The 17102-nt window shown below is 42.2% G+C and overlaps 1 protein-coding gene across 1 annotated transcript in view; it reads left to right on the plus strand.

Moving 5' to 3' along the window:
- KIF13B (kinesin family member 13B) overlaps positions 1-17102 on the plus strand; it is a 123777-nt gene that overhangs the window by 71901 nt on the left and 34774 nt on the right. The window contains 16 exon segments of the mRNA XM_030945113.1: positions 193-323; positions 1394-1480; positions 2112-2302; positions 2893-3103; positions 4972-5134; positions 6122-6268; positions 6713-6862; positions 7475-7514; positions 7517-7602; positions 8867-9037; positions 9987-10144; positions 11140-11272; positions 12557-12691; positions 15362-15391; positions 15914-16013; positions 16333-16459. Of these exon segments, the coding sequence (XP_030800973.1) occupies positions 193-323; positions 1394-1480; positions 2112-2302; positions 2893-3103; positions 4972-5134; positions 6122-6268; positions 6713-6862; positions 7475-7514; positions 7517-7602; positions 8867-9037; positions 9987-10144; positions 11140-11272; positions 12557-12691; positions 15362-15391; positions 15914-16013; positions 16333-16459 (2060 nt within the window).

Genomic DNA, 17102 nt, shown 5'->3' on the forward strand with positions numbered 1-17102 from the left:
TCCTGCATTCTCCCTGCTTGTTATTGTGAGACAAAGAGTTGATTTTCTTCTCTTTTTCCCTCTAAGGGAAGTATTCAACAGCTGTGAAATTTTGGGACCAGATGACACAACACATCCAGAAGGAGAAAGGGTGAATTAGACCCAGTGAACCTCTGCAATCCATCATTAACATCTGAATTAATTTTTCCCCAGGAGCACACGTTAATAGGCTCAGACAACTCTCAAGATATCCAGCTGTGTGGAATGGGAATTCTTCCTGAGCACTGCATCATAGACATCACCCCAGAAGGCCAGGTTATGCTGACCCCACAAAAAAATACCAGGTGAAGGAATAAAATGCAGCTGCAGCTGTTTGATACTTGTCATTTTATCCAGTATTTTATGATTCATGGTGCACAAAGATACTTGGAAAACAAACTTCTCTATCTCCTTCGTAATAGGAAAAATTCTGCTTTTACATTTTATTTGTCACCTGTTCCTCTGTCAACTCATGTTCCCTTCCAGTGGGATTTCTCTCAGGGAGGGTGTTTGTAGCCCAAATTTTTAAAGAGGAGATGTGTAAATTGCCTGTGCTTTCAGCAAGTAGATACTCGCTGATTTGCAGCTGTGTAGATGTAACTCCTATCAAAATTTGAATTAATTTTCTAGGAGATCTGTTGATATGCAAAGAGCTGCTGAAGCATTTGTTGCTTTATTCAATTAAGTAGCTCTAATTGAGAAGCAGCTGGCATATTCAGATTGATCACAAAATGACATGCAGAGTCAGCATCTCCAATAACTTATTGTTAATACACAAAATTCAAACTTTGCACATTTACCCTGATTTGTGGCTGATCCTGCTTAGAGCAGATTGGACTGAGTGACAACCTGAGATTCCCTTCAAATTTGAGTTATCCCACAATCCTATTTTCAAACTTAATCTGACTCTGAAATAAAAGTAGTTTCTGATTATTTTAATTAGTGTCTTTAAGCTGTTCATGTAGCAGAGGTGTCTATTGCCTTATTCAAATATTTCTGTTTTGTGTCTGTATTTCAGCGCAGTGTGCAAGTGTTTTTTTCTAGTGACTTTGTTTTCTCAGGCTGCTCATTTTTAAGCTCTAATTTTACTCCCCAGACACAGCTGTAGTAATATCTGTCTAGTAATATCTGTAGTAATATCTGTCTAAATGTACTGAACTTCATGAGCTTAAGAGGTCAAAAGAAGCTGAATTTGAGGTGTGTATGAAACAGTACTTGGTAGATCAGTGAGTTTTCTGGGAATATTTTGCCTGTTTGCAATCCCTAAATCTCTTCTCCTACCTTTACTTGTTGCAGTAATGCAAGTAATTCTGGGAGGGGGAAAAAATGAAGCTTCATATAAAAATATTTACTTTCGATTTTTGCCTTTTCCCAGGACATTTGTAAACGGATCTGCTGTCGTGTGTCCCATCCAGCTCCACCATGGAGACAGAATCCTGTGGGGAAACAACCACTTCTTCAGGTAACAAAAGTAATTACAGGAATTGTAAATTGACACCCACCTTGTTTTAGCTTAAGGTACAAGGAAAGATGGGGATTATAAAAGCAATACTGATGCTGGACTGGTTTTTAATGCTAAATGTTATTACAAGGTCACTGTGCTCTCTGTCCCCTGTAGTCCCAGCCACATCTGTGACCTTCCTATATCAGACAGGATCACTGATAGATGTTTTCTGTTCAAGAGTGTGCTTTGAAACCCTCTGAAATACCTCAAAAATCAGTGAATTCGAATGATAATCTAAAATGTCATTGCTTTATTTCATGCTTAAAAGGAGAACCTACTATCACTTCATCATTGCCTCTAAATTATTTGGATGTGGAATGACTAAAAAATGTCATGATTATCTAAACTGTATTATTGGTAGCATGAGGTACTTAATTATGAGAATGTGGAATGGATTAATTAGTTTACCTTCTGCTCCTGTTTTTGCCCTGAGGAAAATTACACTCACAGGAGATCAATAAAATTTGAAAGGGAAAAACATCTTCTGATTTCGAGGCTCTACTGAACTTTAACAATATTTGAAAGCAACCCTGTGTTTCAGAGCTGAGCAATTTAATAGTCCTCTAAAAAATTTTCCTCTTATTTAAAGGTTGAATTTGCCAAAGAAGAAGAAGAAGGCAGATCATGAGGAAGAGGAGCGGGACAACTCCATGAAGTGCAGCAACAGTGTGGAGCAGCTGGATATAGATGGAGACAATTCCAGTGAGGTGTCCAGTGAGATTAACTTCAGCTATGAGTATGCCCAGATGGAAGTCACCATGAAGGCTCTTGGTAGTAATGGTAAGGAGCCACAAAAATTATTTGGAAATGTGTACAAAATATGAGGATAACCACAGACCTTTTCCCTTATAACTTCCTTTTGGAGAATTTTTCTTGTGAATGACTCATCACAGTCATTTTTGTGCTTGAGGAGGGAAAAATAACCATGGCAGACTGTTTGGTTTGGCAGTTCTTGCTGAGGGGAAAGCCAAAAGTGGAATGCTGGTGGAACTGCAGTCTCAAATCGAAGTGTTTTCACTTGGCTGTTTATTTTTCTTAGGTTATGTCTCACCCAGGCATTAACTGCAGTGATTTCTGTCTCTGAAACCGTGTTTTTGAGTTTTTGTGGTCTTATGTAGCTGTCCCAGAATGACATTATTTTGGGAAATAGGAAGACTTTTTTTTTCCTCCAGCTTGGGCTTTTTCTTTTCTTAATTCACTTAAATCATCTGCCTTGTAAACATTTGTTTTGCTTCAGAATTCAGCAGCACTTTTTAAATACACGCTGCAACAAAACCAGAATCTCTCTTTTTACCCGATACCTGCGCTCACACCGTGCATCCAGGACGCTCCTCAGCATGGATTTTTGTTTATTTTCAAACTCTGCCTAGACCCAATGCAGTCAATCCTGCAAAGCCTGGAGCAGCAGCACGAGGAGGAGAAGAGATCAGCCCTGGAGAGGCAGAGGCTGATGTACGAGCACGAGCTGGAGCAGCTGCGGCGCCGGCTCTCGCCCGAGAAGCAGCATTTCCGCAGCATGGACAGGTTCTCCTTCCACTCCCCCAGTGCCCAGCAGCGCCTCAGGCAGTGGGCAGAGGAGAGGTGGGTACCCCCTGTGGCCATCAGGGGTGTTCAGTCAAATTTCTGCAGCAAATTTGGTAAAATTTTAGTTGTGCTGCGATTGCAGTGGATTTCTGTGAGGACTCGTGGCGGGGCTTGGGGAGGACATGGCCAAAATATTTATCTAAAAATCACAGAAGGGACATCAAAGACCATCCAGTTCCACCCCTGCCATGAGGAGGACACTTTCCACTATCCCAGTTTGCTCCAAGCCCCATCCAACCTGGCCTTGAACACCTCCAGAATAACCAAGCTTACAATGGTAGAAAATATGAGAAATAATGAGTTCCTGCTTTGTTATTAAGGACAAGCTCTATCCTGATCAGCAGCAAATTTAGCTAAAGATGAGGTGATTGGATGAAATTTTGAGGTTTCTGTGTGAGTTTGTTCTCTCATGGGTCATGGATGACTCAGCTGCTGGAAAGTTTTTCCCCTTGACTCAGATCCAGCTGTCTGACCTGGGCAGGTTCTGGCAAGCAGAAGAGTACAAATAAAAAAAAGGGAGTAAGAGGATGATACAAAGAATTTTAATCCCCATAATTGTAAAAACCATTTAATAACCACAGAGGGGTCACTGTCCACTCTGCCTCTTCCTGGGTGATGGCACTGAGGTTATTTACTTCAGCCCCTAAATAATCTTTTCCACTATTGCTGTAAAAAACAGCAGCTGCAGGAGGAAGATGAAACTCTAAATAAATGAGTGTGGTAAAGACATTGTCATGAAAAATACAGATAGAAAAGCAACTTTGGAATTAAAAAATATTTCAGAGAGCCTGACAAGGTGCTAACTGTGTGCCTGGGATGTTTTGTGGCACCAGATTCCTGGGCTGCACAGTTGCCACTTTTTCTCACACTTGCCAGGAAGGCCAGTGAGCAAGTGGGTCATGACTGAATAAATCTTTCTCTGTAACATGGATCATCCACATCTGTGGTGGGAAAGCTCTGGAATGAGCCACACAAAAGCTGCCTGTTCAGCAGATGCATGGAGAAGTCTCCAAAGCCAGCAGCATCCTGATTTTCATATTGCTAAATTCATACAGATTGGGGAGGGGGGGACATTCCCAGTTGAAATGCAATTTCATATGCCTGATTTTTGTGTTAAAAATGGTAGAATTATTTTGGTGTGAAGGGACCTGAAAGTCCTTCCAGTTCCACCCCCTGCCATGGGCAGGGACACTTTCCACTATCCCAGGGTGCTCCAAGCCCTGTCCAGCCTGGCCTTGGACACTTCCAGGGATCCAGGGGCAGCCACAGCTTCTCTGGGCATCCTGTGCCAGGGCCTCCCCACCTTCACACACAGCAGTTCCTTCCCAATATCCCATCCATCCCTGCCCTGTGGCTGTGGGAAGCCATTCCCTGTGTCCTGTCCCTCCATCCCTTGTCCCAAGTCCCTCTCCAGCTCTCCTGGAGCCCCTTTAGGCTCTGGAAGGGGCTCTGAGCTCTCCCTGGATCCTTCTCCTCTCCAGGTGAGCACCCCCAGCGCTCCCAGCCTGGCTGCAGAGCAGAGGGGCTCCAGGTCTGGAGCAGCTCCTTGGCCTCCTCTGGACTCTCTCCATGTCCTCCCTCTGTTGGGAGCCCCAGAGCTGGACCCAAGGATGTTGTGTAGGGCGGTGTCCAAACCTTTTCACAAGTTCTGCTGAAGTCCAGGGCTTGTGAACATGAGGTTGCTCCTGGGTTTTCTGGAGGGGCTCACCTGTCCAGTATTTGTGGCAGCCCCTCTATAATGTCACCTGTCCCCTCTCTCTGTAATCCTCACCCACAAGCTCTCAGTTGCTTCCTCATCCATTTATTTTGCTTTTCATGAACCTCATGATTTTCCCTGTCTCCCCTTCCCATTCCCATTCTTCCAGGGAAGAAATGCTGACCCACAGCCTGAGGAAGCTGCGAGAGCAGATTGTGAAAGCCAATCTGTATGTGAGAGAAGCCAATTTTATTGGAGAGGAACTGGACAAGAGGACAGAGTACAAAGTGACCCTCCAGATCCCAGCTTCAAGCCTTAATGCCAACAGCAAGGTACAGTCACCCTGACTGATTTAAATGGTTGTTTAGTTTGTCCCTCAGTGTTCAGATTTCTTTGATTCTAATGGTTGAGTTAATTTTCCACTAATGTGCATTAAATACCTCTCTGCTACATCCTTATCTTATTTTATACCATGAAAATCCTATAATGTCCCTTAAAAGATAAATATTTGGTGCAAGACCTTTCCCCTGGTGTTGAAGTTCCCACTTGTTGTTGTTGCAGAGTGACAAAGTCTCTGCATGTTGGGTAACATCTATTGCAAGTGTTTACCATCCCTTTGTGGACATTTGACTTTGCATCATCCCACTGAGCTGTGAAAATTCTGCCATCCCCATTATGGAGGGAGGAACTGGAGCAGAGAGGATTTGGATTATTTGTTCCCAGGCGTCTTAGAAATTTTGGAAGGAGGGATCTGAACCCAGACTTCTGTGTCTCAGGCTGGCAACTGAAGCTGGTGTTATTTTTTGAAGCCCAAACAATATTTTGGTGATACTCAGACTGTCTTTAGTACAGCAGATGGATTTTATTCCAGGATTATAATTTTTGTCAGTTGTTTCAGAAGTTTTTCTCACAATCTTCTGGGGAAGACACATCCAGAAACAGGGTGATAAAGGGGGTTAAGTGTCTGCACTAGTTGAAAGTTGCAGGCAGTTGTAATTTTAGCTGGAGCTCCAGGCCTGCTCTAACTTGAGGGTATTTGTGAAATACTTAAATGTTCCCATTTCTAACACTTATGCAAGGTGAAAATCCATGGAAAGCAGTGCCTGTAGCTGTGATTACACTGCCCAGTTAAAATGAACACCAATACACTGTGACAGCTGAACTCAGAGCCTGTCACACTTGGATTTGGCTGCTCAAGCCAGAATACAAAAAAGAACAGACTTTTCCCAAAGATATTCTCAAGTTTTTGTTAGTTTTAAACTCTTCTTTCACTGTTGTGACACGAATTCCTTCTTGGCATCCCTTTAATTGTTTCACAGAGAGGTGCAATTCTCAGTGAGCCTGCAATCCAGGTGAGGAGGAAAGGGAAGGGCAAACAGATCTGGTCACTGGAAAAGCTGGAAAATCGACTGGTGGATATGAGGGACCTCTACCAGGAATGGAAAGACTGTGAGGAAGACAATCCAGTAAGTAAAAAGTCCTCCTGTAATTACATTCCTGTTACATTTTCAGGAGGATTGTTGGGTGCAGGTGGGGAGGGAATATGCAAAGAGCTGAGTTTCCCTGAGGTTTTGCTTTTCCTAGTACTGAATTGATGCTCAGCATTTCATTAACCCTTATCTTGTCACTCTGATCCCTGGCTGAATGCATAGTTTGGTGAGGGAATGTGACACACAATAGGAAGCTGCAGGTGACACAACAGCAGTTAATGTTCAGGAATCTGGCAAAGTTAAGGAGGACTTGCTCAGGACAGGCCTTACTCAAAATAAAATTCATTTCCATTCTTCTTGATATCTAATCTGGTCTCTTGCTTGAGTCCCTTTTTCTTTCCCTGGGCTGGTTGTGCAACACTTTGAAAAGTGTTTCCTGGGGGGTTTGGTTTCCTGACAGGACTCTGGATTTGCTTGCAGGTGATGAGAGCTTATTTCAGGAGAGCTGATCCCTTCTACGACGAGCAGGAGAACCACAGCCTTATTGGAGTAGCCAATGTTTTCCTTGAGTGCCTGTTCTATGATGTGAAGCTTCAATATGCTGTTCCAATCATCAATCAGAAGGGAGAGGTTTGTCATTCTTTAAAATCTATCCTTACCCAGCTGTGTAATTACAGCCTGTGGATCTCACTACCAGCACGGAGTAGATAATTTCCAGTTTCATGTGTTCAAGGTCTTCTCTAACAGTGTGGAATTGTGTAAATCCCATAATATTTTACTGGAGTTTTCAGACAGCTCTGAATCCCAGCAAGGTGATTGTGAAAGGAGAAAGCTTCCTGAGGGAAATAGCCCAAAATAAGTCCTTAGGATGAGCTGTAGCTCCACTGGTTTCACTGCCTGCCATCAAGAAAATAGGTTCTTAAATATATTCTGTAAGAACAACTTCAAAGGCAGCAGAGCACACCAGGCAACATTCTCCATGCTCCGCATCAAGTGTGCACTTTGCAGACCCTCCAGAGACTGATTTGAAGGTGAAGTTGTTCCCTAAGTCACCCCAGTGTCTGATTTCTTTGTGGTTTTTGCGACAAAGGCTTTTTGATTCTTGCTCCAAAGTGTTCTTCACATAGCGCAACAAATGCAGAGTGCATAAAGGAGTGAAGTGTTGGCTGCTTACAACCTGGGAGAGGGTGAACCTGTCACTGTTTTCTGGCACACAAATAACTCTGATTCCTGCCCTGCCAGGTTTCAGGTCGTCTCCACGTGGAAGTTGTTCGAGTGAGCGGGAAATCGATGACAGGCTGGTGGGAGGTGAGGACAGTCCTGACTACTCAAATGAAAATGACCTCCCAGAGAGAAAACTGGTCTGCAGGGTGAGTTCCAGGTGTCTCCCAACCTCTGACCAACCTTTTCTCTTCCCATCCTGAGTCAGAAAGAAATCCTTGGCTTCTGGACATTGGATGTCTTCCCTTTGTAACCTTATTTTGTTTATGGAATGGCTGAAGTAACACAAGATAATTAGTTGGGGTTTGTTCCTTTCATTAACTGCATTAATATGCCAAAGGCTCACCCATTTTCTTGGAATGCAGGGAAGGTCTTTGTATTAGGATTGGCACTGCAATACCCAGTTCAAGAATATCTTGCAGAATCAAGAATCACTGCAGAATCCAGTCAAGAGATGGGAGATAAACTCCCATCATTCTAGGAATCATTATCTCTTAATATTTCTGTTTCTCTCAATATTTCTTTCTCTGAATATTAAATATTTTATAAAATATGTACAGTGTGTTTATTACTGTTAGTAATGAAAAGAAAATTAGTAGGAAGCATTTACTAACGGTTCTGTGATAGTAAAACTACAAGCTACAGGTAAGAAAAGAAAGGCAAAAAACATTAGAGGGAGTGGTCCCCAGCCTTGCTGACTTCTGGAAAGTTTGAACAGTTTGGGAGAAATTGTGCTTTTTCCCCCCCACCTTTTATCCTGTCCCATAGAGCTCCAGTGCTTACAAGCAGAATGGGGCATTTTGGCAAAAAATACTCCTGCCAGATCCTGAGGGTCATACTGCAGAAGTCCAACTCATTTGGTCTTAATTTGACAAATATGATGACTTTGTTTAGATCAGAATAAGAATTCACAACATTTTGTTTCTATTTGGCATTGATTTGATGAGAGGACAGGTTTATTTTGCATTCTTTGGGGTTGATTTTAGGTTATTTCCAGCATCACAGAATAAGAACAAGTAGTATCTTAAACCAAGGATTTTTTGAGCTTAAAGGAGCCACTGGAAAGATGAGATTTTTATAGTATTCCTCTTCAATTGCAATGGGTTTGGTGCATTTCACCATTAAAAATGAGCAGAATGTCCCTTCCAGGAAATATGAGCCTGGTGACATCTAGTGACTGTCCTCAGCTGCTGCACTCCAAATATTGTCTCCAATGAGTATCAGTGCAGAAATTTTATTTGCTGAATTGTTTTTGGTTTGCTGTTTTTTTTTTTTTTTTAATGTTCTTACTTATTTTTTCCGTTCTTATTTTTTTTTTATCCTTTGCAGTGGAACATTTTTCTGCCAGGTGATGTTTTTAATTCCATGCCTGATGAATAAGTGCTTTTCATTTCTTTCTCACCTCCTTTCCAGATTAAAATACTTCAAGCTACAGGTTTGCCACAGCACCTGTCCAACTTTGTGTTCTGCAAATACACATTCTGGGATCAAGTGGAGCCAGTTATTGTTGCACCTGAGGTGGATCCTTCCCAGTCTTCCATCAGCAAGGAGCCACGGTGCATGGTTGTCTTTGACCACTGCAATGTAATTTCTTTTTCTGTTGTATTCATTAAGCTGTAAGGCAGGCAAAAAAAAGCAGTTTTAGTTTATGTAGCAGTTTTATCTGCCTCTTTTCTCACATTTTATTTCATGATGCCCTAATACCATATTTTTAGTGTTGATACACTATTTTTTTAATAAGAACTCAAATGTCTTCAGAGTCCATTTAAGTTTGATTCTTCTGCACTGGTCATTTGTACAAAAATCACTGAAGGTGAAGTGAGTTAATAAAGGAAAATATCAGTTCATCTGAGACACTAATATTGGAATTTATCCACAGTAAAATTCACTGTGGATGAGGGATATTTATCTGAGGTTATATGATGTCACTAACTGAGCTGATCACTCTAAACTCTGATGAAATGAAGAGCAATGTTCCAATTCTGAGACATGAGGCTGCTGTAGATGCTGAAGTTGGGTTGTTAGAGGTCGGAACAGACCATTTAGGACAGACTCTTTCTTCCCACTGGCTTTGGAGCAGCTGAGCAGAGGCATTTTGTAGAGACATCTAAAGTCAGCTTGGATGAATCTCAGCCAAATCACCCCAGCTGTCATGGTGTTCTAGCACTTCTCATCACACTGGGCAATTTATTCCTCTTCCCATTTGTGAAATGGATGTAACACCTTCTGATGAGTTTTGATTTTCTGATTCTGAGCATTGCAACATATGCTTTGATTTTTTTCTGAGCCATTGGCTTAGGGCTTGCAACAGCCTGTGGTAATTTTTCAGCTCCTTATAGACTTTAATCTTTGGAAAATCACATTTCTTTGACCTGCCTCCTGATTTTACAAACTGAGCCAACACTTCTTTTCCCCTGGATTGTGTCTTGGGAACCAGGGGGATTTTACTAAATGCTTTTATTAAAGTCAAGGCAGTAAAATCTCCCAGCCTGAGTCTTGTAGTCACACTTACCAACTGATTTGTCCTTTCCAGGAGGTTTCTGTGAATATTTCTGAAGACTTCATGGAACATCTTTATGATGGTGCTTTGGCCATCGAAGTTTATGGGCACAAGCAGAGTGGGGACCGAAAAAACCCAGCCCTGTGGGATTTGGGAATAATTCAAGCCAAAACACGCAGCCTTCGGGACAGGTACGTGTGGGAAGTTCATCTCTGGTTTGGAATTTGGGAAGAGTCACCATCTGAGGTGCCCAGTTTTGAAGCAGGTTTGGGGTAAGGAGTCAGATTCTGAGCTGAAGGCAACTGGATGACTCCAGTTCATTCCTGGCTGTGAAATTCCATCTCTGTTATGCTGCCACTGGAAAAGTTTTATTCCTTATTACCTCAGTTTGGATTAATATGCAATATTATAGAAATTCAGGCTGCAGGGAGATGTTTTTTGTTTGCTGGCGCCATTTGATGTCCCCAAAGTAATCTCTTAGTAGCATTTTCTTAAATGTGAGTTGTTTTGCTTCTTCAATTAGAAGGCAGCTCTGCATCTTAATTTATTGGCAGTTACTTTTCTTTTTACTTGCAGCTTAATCTTACATTGACTATTAAGCTGCATATAAGGAAATTTAAAATAAAAGTCAGGGAAATATGGCAAAGAGGGAAAAGGATGCTCTAAAATAGTGGGTTATGTTTGGTAGCTAAGTAGTGAGCACCTCTATCCTTTTTAATTTTGAAGTTCTACAAAAATGGCTGCTTCTTATTAAGCTCTGGGAAGAGTTGGAGAGAAGGCAGTGATATGAAGGAGGTCAGGAAAGTGCTCTGAATTTTGAGAGCTTGTGAGACAATGTCATATTTCATTCTTCTGTCTTCCATCTCAGCCTGATTGCCCTGACAACACTGAGCTTCTGTGGCAGGAGTTGAGACCAGAGCTTAAATGTGGAATTGGGGTTTGTATTGGAATCAGGAAAAGGCTTATTTCTGATGTTTGACTAAAATAGCTGTCAGGAAAATTTAGAAGCTCTGCACAGCTGGTACCTGTGTGCTCACAAATGGTGCATTTTTTGCAGCAGTTGTTGCTCCTTCAGTCTGCACTGTAAGCTCAGTGTTTTGGTGTTTTAATTCCTTTTTTTTTTGGGGGGGGGGTGTGGAAAACATCCAAAGAGAAGAAACAACCCAGTCCATGGCTTGTTCTGCAGGTGGAGCGAGGTGACGCGCAAAGTGGAGCTGTGGGTTCAGATCCTGGAGCTCAATGAGAACGGGGAGTACTGCCCAGTGGAGGTGACCCCTGCCAAGGACGTCAGCACAGGAGGCATCTTCCAGCTCAGACAGGTGAGGTGGCACTGGCAGGGCTCCAGCTGTGCCAAAAACACATGGGGAGCTTTGCTCTGGGCGTCCAAGGAAGTGTCAAGCTTAGGTGCAAAATGTGATGTTGTGGAAAACAGATGGAAAGTGGCAGACTCAGCTTAAAGTTGATCAAAGCCCTCCCTGTAACCTTTTTGCTCTGTCCTGTGCCAGCAGCTGGCAGAAGGGACATCAGTCTCCACTGAACTTCATCATTTTTTAAAGAGGTCCAAGAATTCTCTTTTATTTGAACCTTCCAGCCACGCACTCCTTTGTTCAGGAGACATCTTCGAGCACAGACAGGTGGGGTGGCACAGGCAGGGCTCCAGCTGTGCCAAAAACACCTGGGCAGCTTTGCTTTGGGTGGCCAAAGGTGCAAAATATGATGTTGTGGAAAACAGATGGAATGCAGGAGACAGAGCAAAACTCAGCTTAAAGATGATCAAAGCCCTCCCTGTAACCTTTTTGCTCTGTCCTGTGCCAGCAGCTGGCAGAAGGGACATCAGTCTCCACTGAAGTTCATCATTTTTTAAAGAGGTCCAAGAGTTCTCTTTTATTTGATCCTTCCAGTCACGCACTCCTTTGTTCTTTGAATTCTACCTGCTTTAAATTGTTAATGCTTAACTGAGCAGCTCACATTTTTAAAATGATGAGCCATTGATAAGCTGCTGCCCAAAGAACACGAGGAATCAGTAAAAGTTAGATACAGGCTGCTCCTCTGACCTCACCAACTCCTTTGATTTTTATTTTAATTTTCTTTTTTTTAAATTTACTTCTTTTCCCCTTACAGTTTTAGTAAGGAGCAGATGCTTTGCTGCACTGATACCATCAGTGAGTCAGAATTTTCAGCCAAGGAGAGCAGAGCCAGAAAAAGTTCACTGAAATTCCAGTAGCTCACCAAATTAGACTATTTGCTCTCCTCTTTTGTAGGTGGGAAGAAGATCCCATTTTCTGCCTTCAAAAGTATTTAAAAAAATCCTATAAGAGTATGTTTGAAAACCCTCCATAAAAGTAAACTGGAGAGCTGCTGAATGCTGAACTTTTATTTCTCTCTGTAAATTCATAAATTCTGTAAATATAAATCCTTGCAACAGAAGGGGGATCTCCTAAACCCTGGGTCATTGGGATTGCAGTGCTTTGTTCTTCCCAAAAGATAAATTAATTCTCCTTGCCAATAGCTGCCAGTAGAGGTCTCTCTGGAATTAAACTTTCAACACTTTATATTCTTTTTTTTTTTTAAACAAGCATTTCAATTTGTTCTTTTTTGGGCAGGGGCAATCTCGACGAATCCAGGTTGAAGTGAAATCTGTGCAGGAATCTGGGACCTTGCCACTGATGGAGGAATCCATATTATCTGTTGGTGTTGGCTGTGTTCAAATAAAACATGTCAAGTCACAAAATTATCAGGTAAAACTCTGAATATTTACTGTCAGCTATTTCCAAGAGCTGGAAAGCATCAAGGGAATCATTTCCCATGGCAAAAACAACACTTGTAAGGTGTTTTGTGTCTCTTCTGGTTTTTGTTTGGTTTTTTTTTCCTATCTTTGAAAGCAGCACAGCCTTAACACAGTCAAAGAAGAAAAGAATATGCAAATATTCCTAAAATCCATTAGGAGTTTTTTGTGTAGTCTTTACTTCAAATATTAGACATGGAAAGCAATATTAAGTAAGTATTCAAAACAAAAATTAATTTAAAGTTTTCAAATTTAAAATTCAAATTCAAATAAACCAGTGCAACATATATTTAGATAGTGTCAAATCCCAAATGTTAGAATTCCAGGAAGCACTTGTGGCCCACAGTAGATGTTGGGCAGTTCTTGGACAGTCTCATACAAACTGCACCCCATGTGCATCCCTCTCTTTTAGGGATTGTCTTCTTGCAGTGCTCCTGTGAGTTTCTGGTGCACTTTGACTTTTTCCCCCTCAACAGGTAAATGAGAATTCAGTGACTCCCTGGAGCTGGCAAAGCCAAAATCTGGTGCAGCAGGACAGGTCTCTGAACTTGTTTGATTTGAGACAAGGCCAGCTAAGTGGAAAAGTAGATGTCCCAAAACATTTACCCTATTGACAGTTGATGATCCAATCCATGTCTGCTCCCCTATTTTTGCTTAATCTGGATGGCTTTTCCTTTGAGCTCTGAAGTACTTGGGGTTTCTGTTGTCTCCTAACCTGGGCAGTCCTTTCCCATTGTGTGTCTGGGGTACAAAAAGGGGAATTTTTTCCACATTTTCTGCAGCACCCTGGGCAGATTGTTCCTGTTATTCCCCATGATGTTCTTGCTGGCTCTCCATGCAGCTTTTCCATCACAGCAGCCCCTGATACCCACATTTCCTTCCTATAAAGCCAGGAAACTCCTGAATGGAGGAAGTTTCTCTCCTAGGAAAGCATGATTGATTCTTGCAGTTTTTCCTTGACCCACAACCTATAAGTGACCCTTTCAGCCTGTTTTGTAGGGAGAATTCCCAGGGGAACATCCTGTCTGCCTCACCTTATTTATTCCCCAGAGAATTCCTGATCCACTGACCAGTTCCAGACTTATCCCACAGAGCTGGCAGTCCCCAAAATAGTACATTCTATCAAGGAGAAAGACTTCAGCTCAACTTGAGAGAGAGAAACCAGTGAGTTATGCCTGACACTGATAACCCTCATGGGAAAGGGCCATTGAAAATCAGATTTTATGAGTCCTGTTGCTTACAATAGGCTTTGGACATCAGCACCTGGATATTTAGTCCCCTTATTATCATTTCTCTTATCTCAGGTAAATCAGGTATCTGTGGAATGTGAAAGATTTTCTAAAGACCTTGAACTAAGGAAGTGCCTCTTCTCTGTGGCTTTTTAATTTTAGCTTAGCTAAGTTTTTGCTTTCATGATAAAGGTAGAAAAGTAGGCTCTGGTGGCTCGTTATTGCTTAACTAGATAGGTAATAACTCCCTGAGGATTGGAGCCCCCATTCATTTTCCATTCCCTGTGAGGAGGAGCAGTTGTGCTCATTGCAAATGGCTGTGCTTGGGATGAAGGTCAAGAGTTAAAAGTGGGAAAATAATGGGAATAAAAGGTTGAAAATCTGCATTGTCACTCCTGGTGTGGCTGCTGTTCTAATTCTCTTAATAATTGCAGTAGATTTTTACAGTTCTTCTCCTTTGCAGCAAAGTTACCTTCAATTATTTGGACACACCTCAGTTTTGGGGGCAGTTCTGGGCCCCCCATGACAGGAGAGACCCTGAGGGGCTGGAGAGTGTCCAGGGAAGGGAATGGAGCTGGGGAGGGGGCTGGAGCACCAGGAGGGGCTAAGGGAGCTGGGAAAGGGGCTCAGCCTGGAGAAAACAAGGCTCCAGAGGAAATTTTCCTCTCTGGAATTCCCTGACAGGAAGGGGCAGTCGGGTGGGATTGGGGTTTCTGTTGGGGTACAGGGACAGGATGAGAGGGAACAGCCTTAAATCATGCCAGAGGAGGCTCAGGTTGGATATTTGGAACAATTCCTTGATGGAAAGGGTTGTCCAGCCCTGGCACATCTGCCCAGGACAGTTGTTGAGTCCCCATCCCTGGAAGTGTTAAAAAAACCTGTGGATGTGGCACTTGAGGTTCAGTGCTGACCATGGTGGTGGTGCTGGTTGATGGTTGGACTCAATGGTCTTAAAAGTCTTTTTCAGCCTTAACAGTTCTGGGATTCTATACCAGACTTTGATTTTTCAGCACTTGATGAAACACTTAAATCCTAGAGGTAAAACAGCATTTTTCTTTGCTGTCCAGGATCAACAGGTTTTAAGGTGTTTCTCCTGTTTCTTTCTTATATTCCACTTTCTCTCAATTATTAAGACTTCTGATAGTTAACATTACTATGAATTTTTCCATTAGAATTATTGGATTGTTCTGGTTGGTGTTTAGATGAGATGATATCAGCAAATCTTTGGGATGTCAGTGGGTTTTAATTCTGTGACCATTGCTAAACTCAGACTTTTATTTTTATGTAAGACTGTTAATATTGCTTAAAATAGTTACACCTTTTGCATTCACTATGTTTCCTGCTATCAAAACAAAAAATGAATGGCATGGGGTTTTTTTTGTGTTTTGACTTAGGAAGAAGAGGATGAAATGGACAGTTACCAGGTAAAAAATTAAAATTCTCTCCTACAAATGCAGAATTTTTCAGATTAAAGCATATTAGAAGAAGAACTGAATGTTCTTAGGGATACTCAGGTGTTTTGGGGTTTTTTTAAAGGACATGAGCACTTGAAAAAAAAAATTTTAAGGGCACATTTGCAGATGCCATAAGAGTGGGGTGGTGTGGGGTAGGGATGGATTCCTGACATGAAGCTGCTAAACACTGAGGGGAGTGGTGAGGACTGGGGTTTCCAGCTCCAGTGTTTAGTGAGTTTTGGAGTAGTTTGGGGGCAAAGAATTGTATAAAATGAAGGGTTTTTTTCAGCTGGGTAGTACAGGAAAAAAGCTGAAGAGTTGGCAAGCAAAAATGCTTCAAATAAGATCTGGAAAGTTGAAGGGTTTGGATGTGTCTTCATCTTCTGCTTGGGTGTAGGATGAGCAGAAGGGTTGATAAAATGTGCAAACCACAATCAGGAAACTTTGGCTTTCCTGGAGGAATATTTAATGTGGTTTTTCTCCTCTTTTTAGGACAGGGATTTGGAGAGGCTCCGTCGGAAGTGGCTCTGTGCCTTAACAAAGCGCCAGGAGTACCTTGATCAGCAGCTGCAGAAACTCGTGGGGAAGCCTGGTAAGGAAAATGCTGCTAAAGGCAAAAGATTGAGAGATGGACACACACTTCTTATCTCAATATGTTGTCAAATTTAGGAAGTATGTCCATGGAGAGTTGGATCTCTGAACTCAGCAGTAATTTGCTTTTTAGGGGGTGAAGTTAAAGCTGGAGAAGCCTCTATGAAATTGTTTGTTGTTTTGGGGTGTTTCTTTGTGTGCTGGGTTGTGAGCAGAGCAGGTTTATTCTGTCATGGGGGGTACAAAATCCCTGCCATGTGCCAGGGCAGAGGCACTCAGAGCTGCTCTGCTGTCCTGACTGCCCTCCTGACATCTTGCAGATAAAACAGAGGACGACGCGGATCGGGAGGCTCAGCTCTTGGAGATGAGGCTGACCCTCACAGAGGAAAGGAATGCTGTGATGGTTCCTTCTGCTGGCAGTGGGATCCCTGGAGCTCCAGCAGAGTGGTAGGAACATCATTCCCAGAGGAGCGATGTAAAAATGATGCACAGCTCATTCCTGGATTTGGATTGTGGCCATTTTTTTTTTTTCTCTCTTCAATCTGGCCTCTGTACCCTGCGTGAGCAAAGTTGTTAAAATTAGGCCTCTTGCTTAAATTATTTTATCAGGTTGTGTCTCTGAAATCCAGAAATGCTGTTTGGTAAACGATGCTGTTATTGATCAGGGTGTAATTATAACCTTCTGAAAAAAGGAATCAATATTTATTACCACTGCACTCGCCATTTAAAAAAATTAGCTAATATGTTAACTACCTAGTTCATTCACTTAAAAGGCTGCCCTCTCATCATAAAACTGCATCTCCAGGAGCATTTTGTTGCACTCCTGGTTTGAGAACAAACTCTGTTTAGTCAGCAAGTGTTCCATGTAATTTTCTGAACATTAAAAATAGTAGAGAGCACTAGACTGAGACTGCTGTGCTGGATCAGCTGTGAGCAACAACTGCAGATAGGGATTCGGGGTTGTTTCACCTCAAACTCAACTTCAGTTGCTTGAAAATTCCTGAATATCTTTTCTGAGCAAGCCTCTAACAGTATTTATTGATGGAATTGAGTGTCATGGAGTTTGAAGCTGGAGTTTGTCAGAGCTTCT

Source organism: Camarhynchus parvulus, chromosome 3 (genome assembly GCF_901933205.1).
Source record: "Camarhynchus parvulus chromosome 3, STF_HiC, whole genome shotgun sequence".
NCBI classification, from domain to species: Eukaryota; Metazoa; Chordata; class Aves; order Passeriformes; family Thraupidae; genus Camarhynchus; species Camarhynchus parvulus.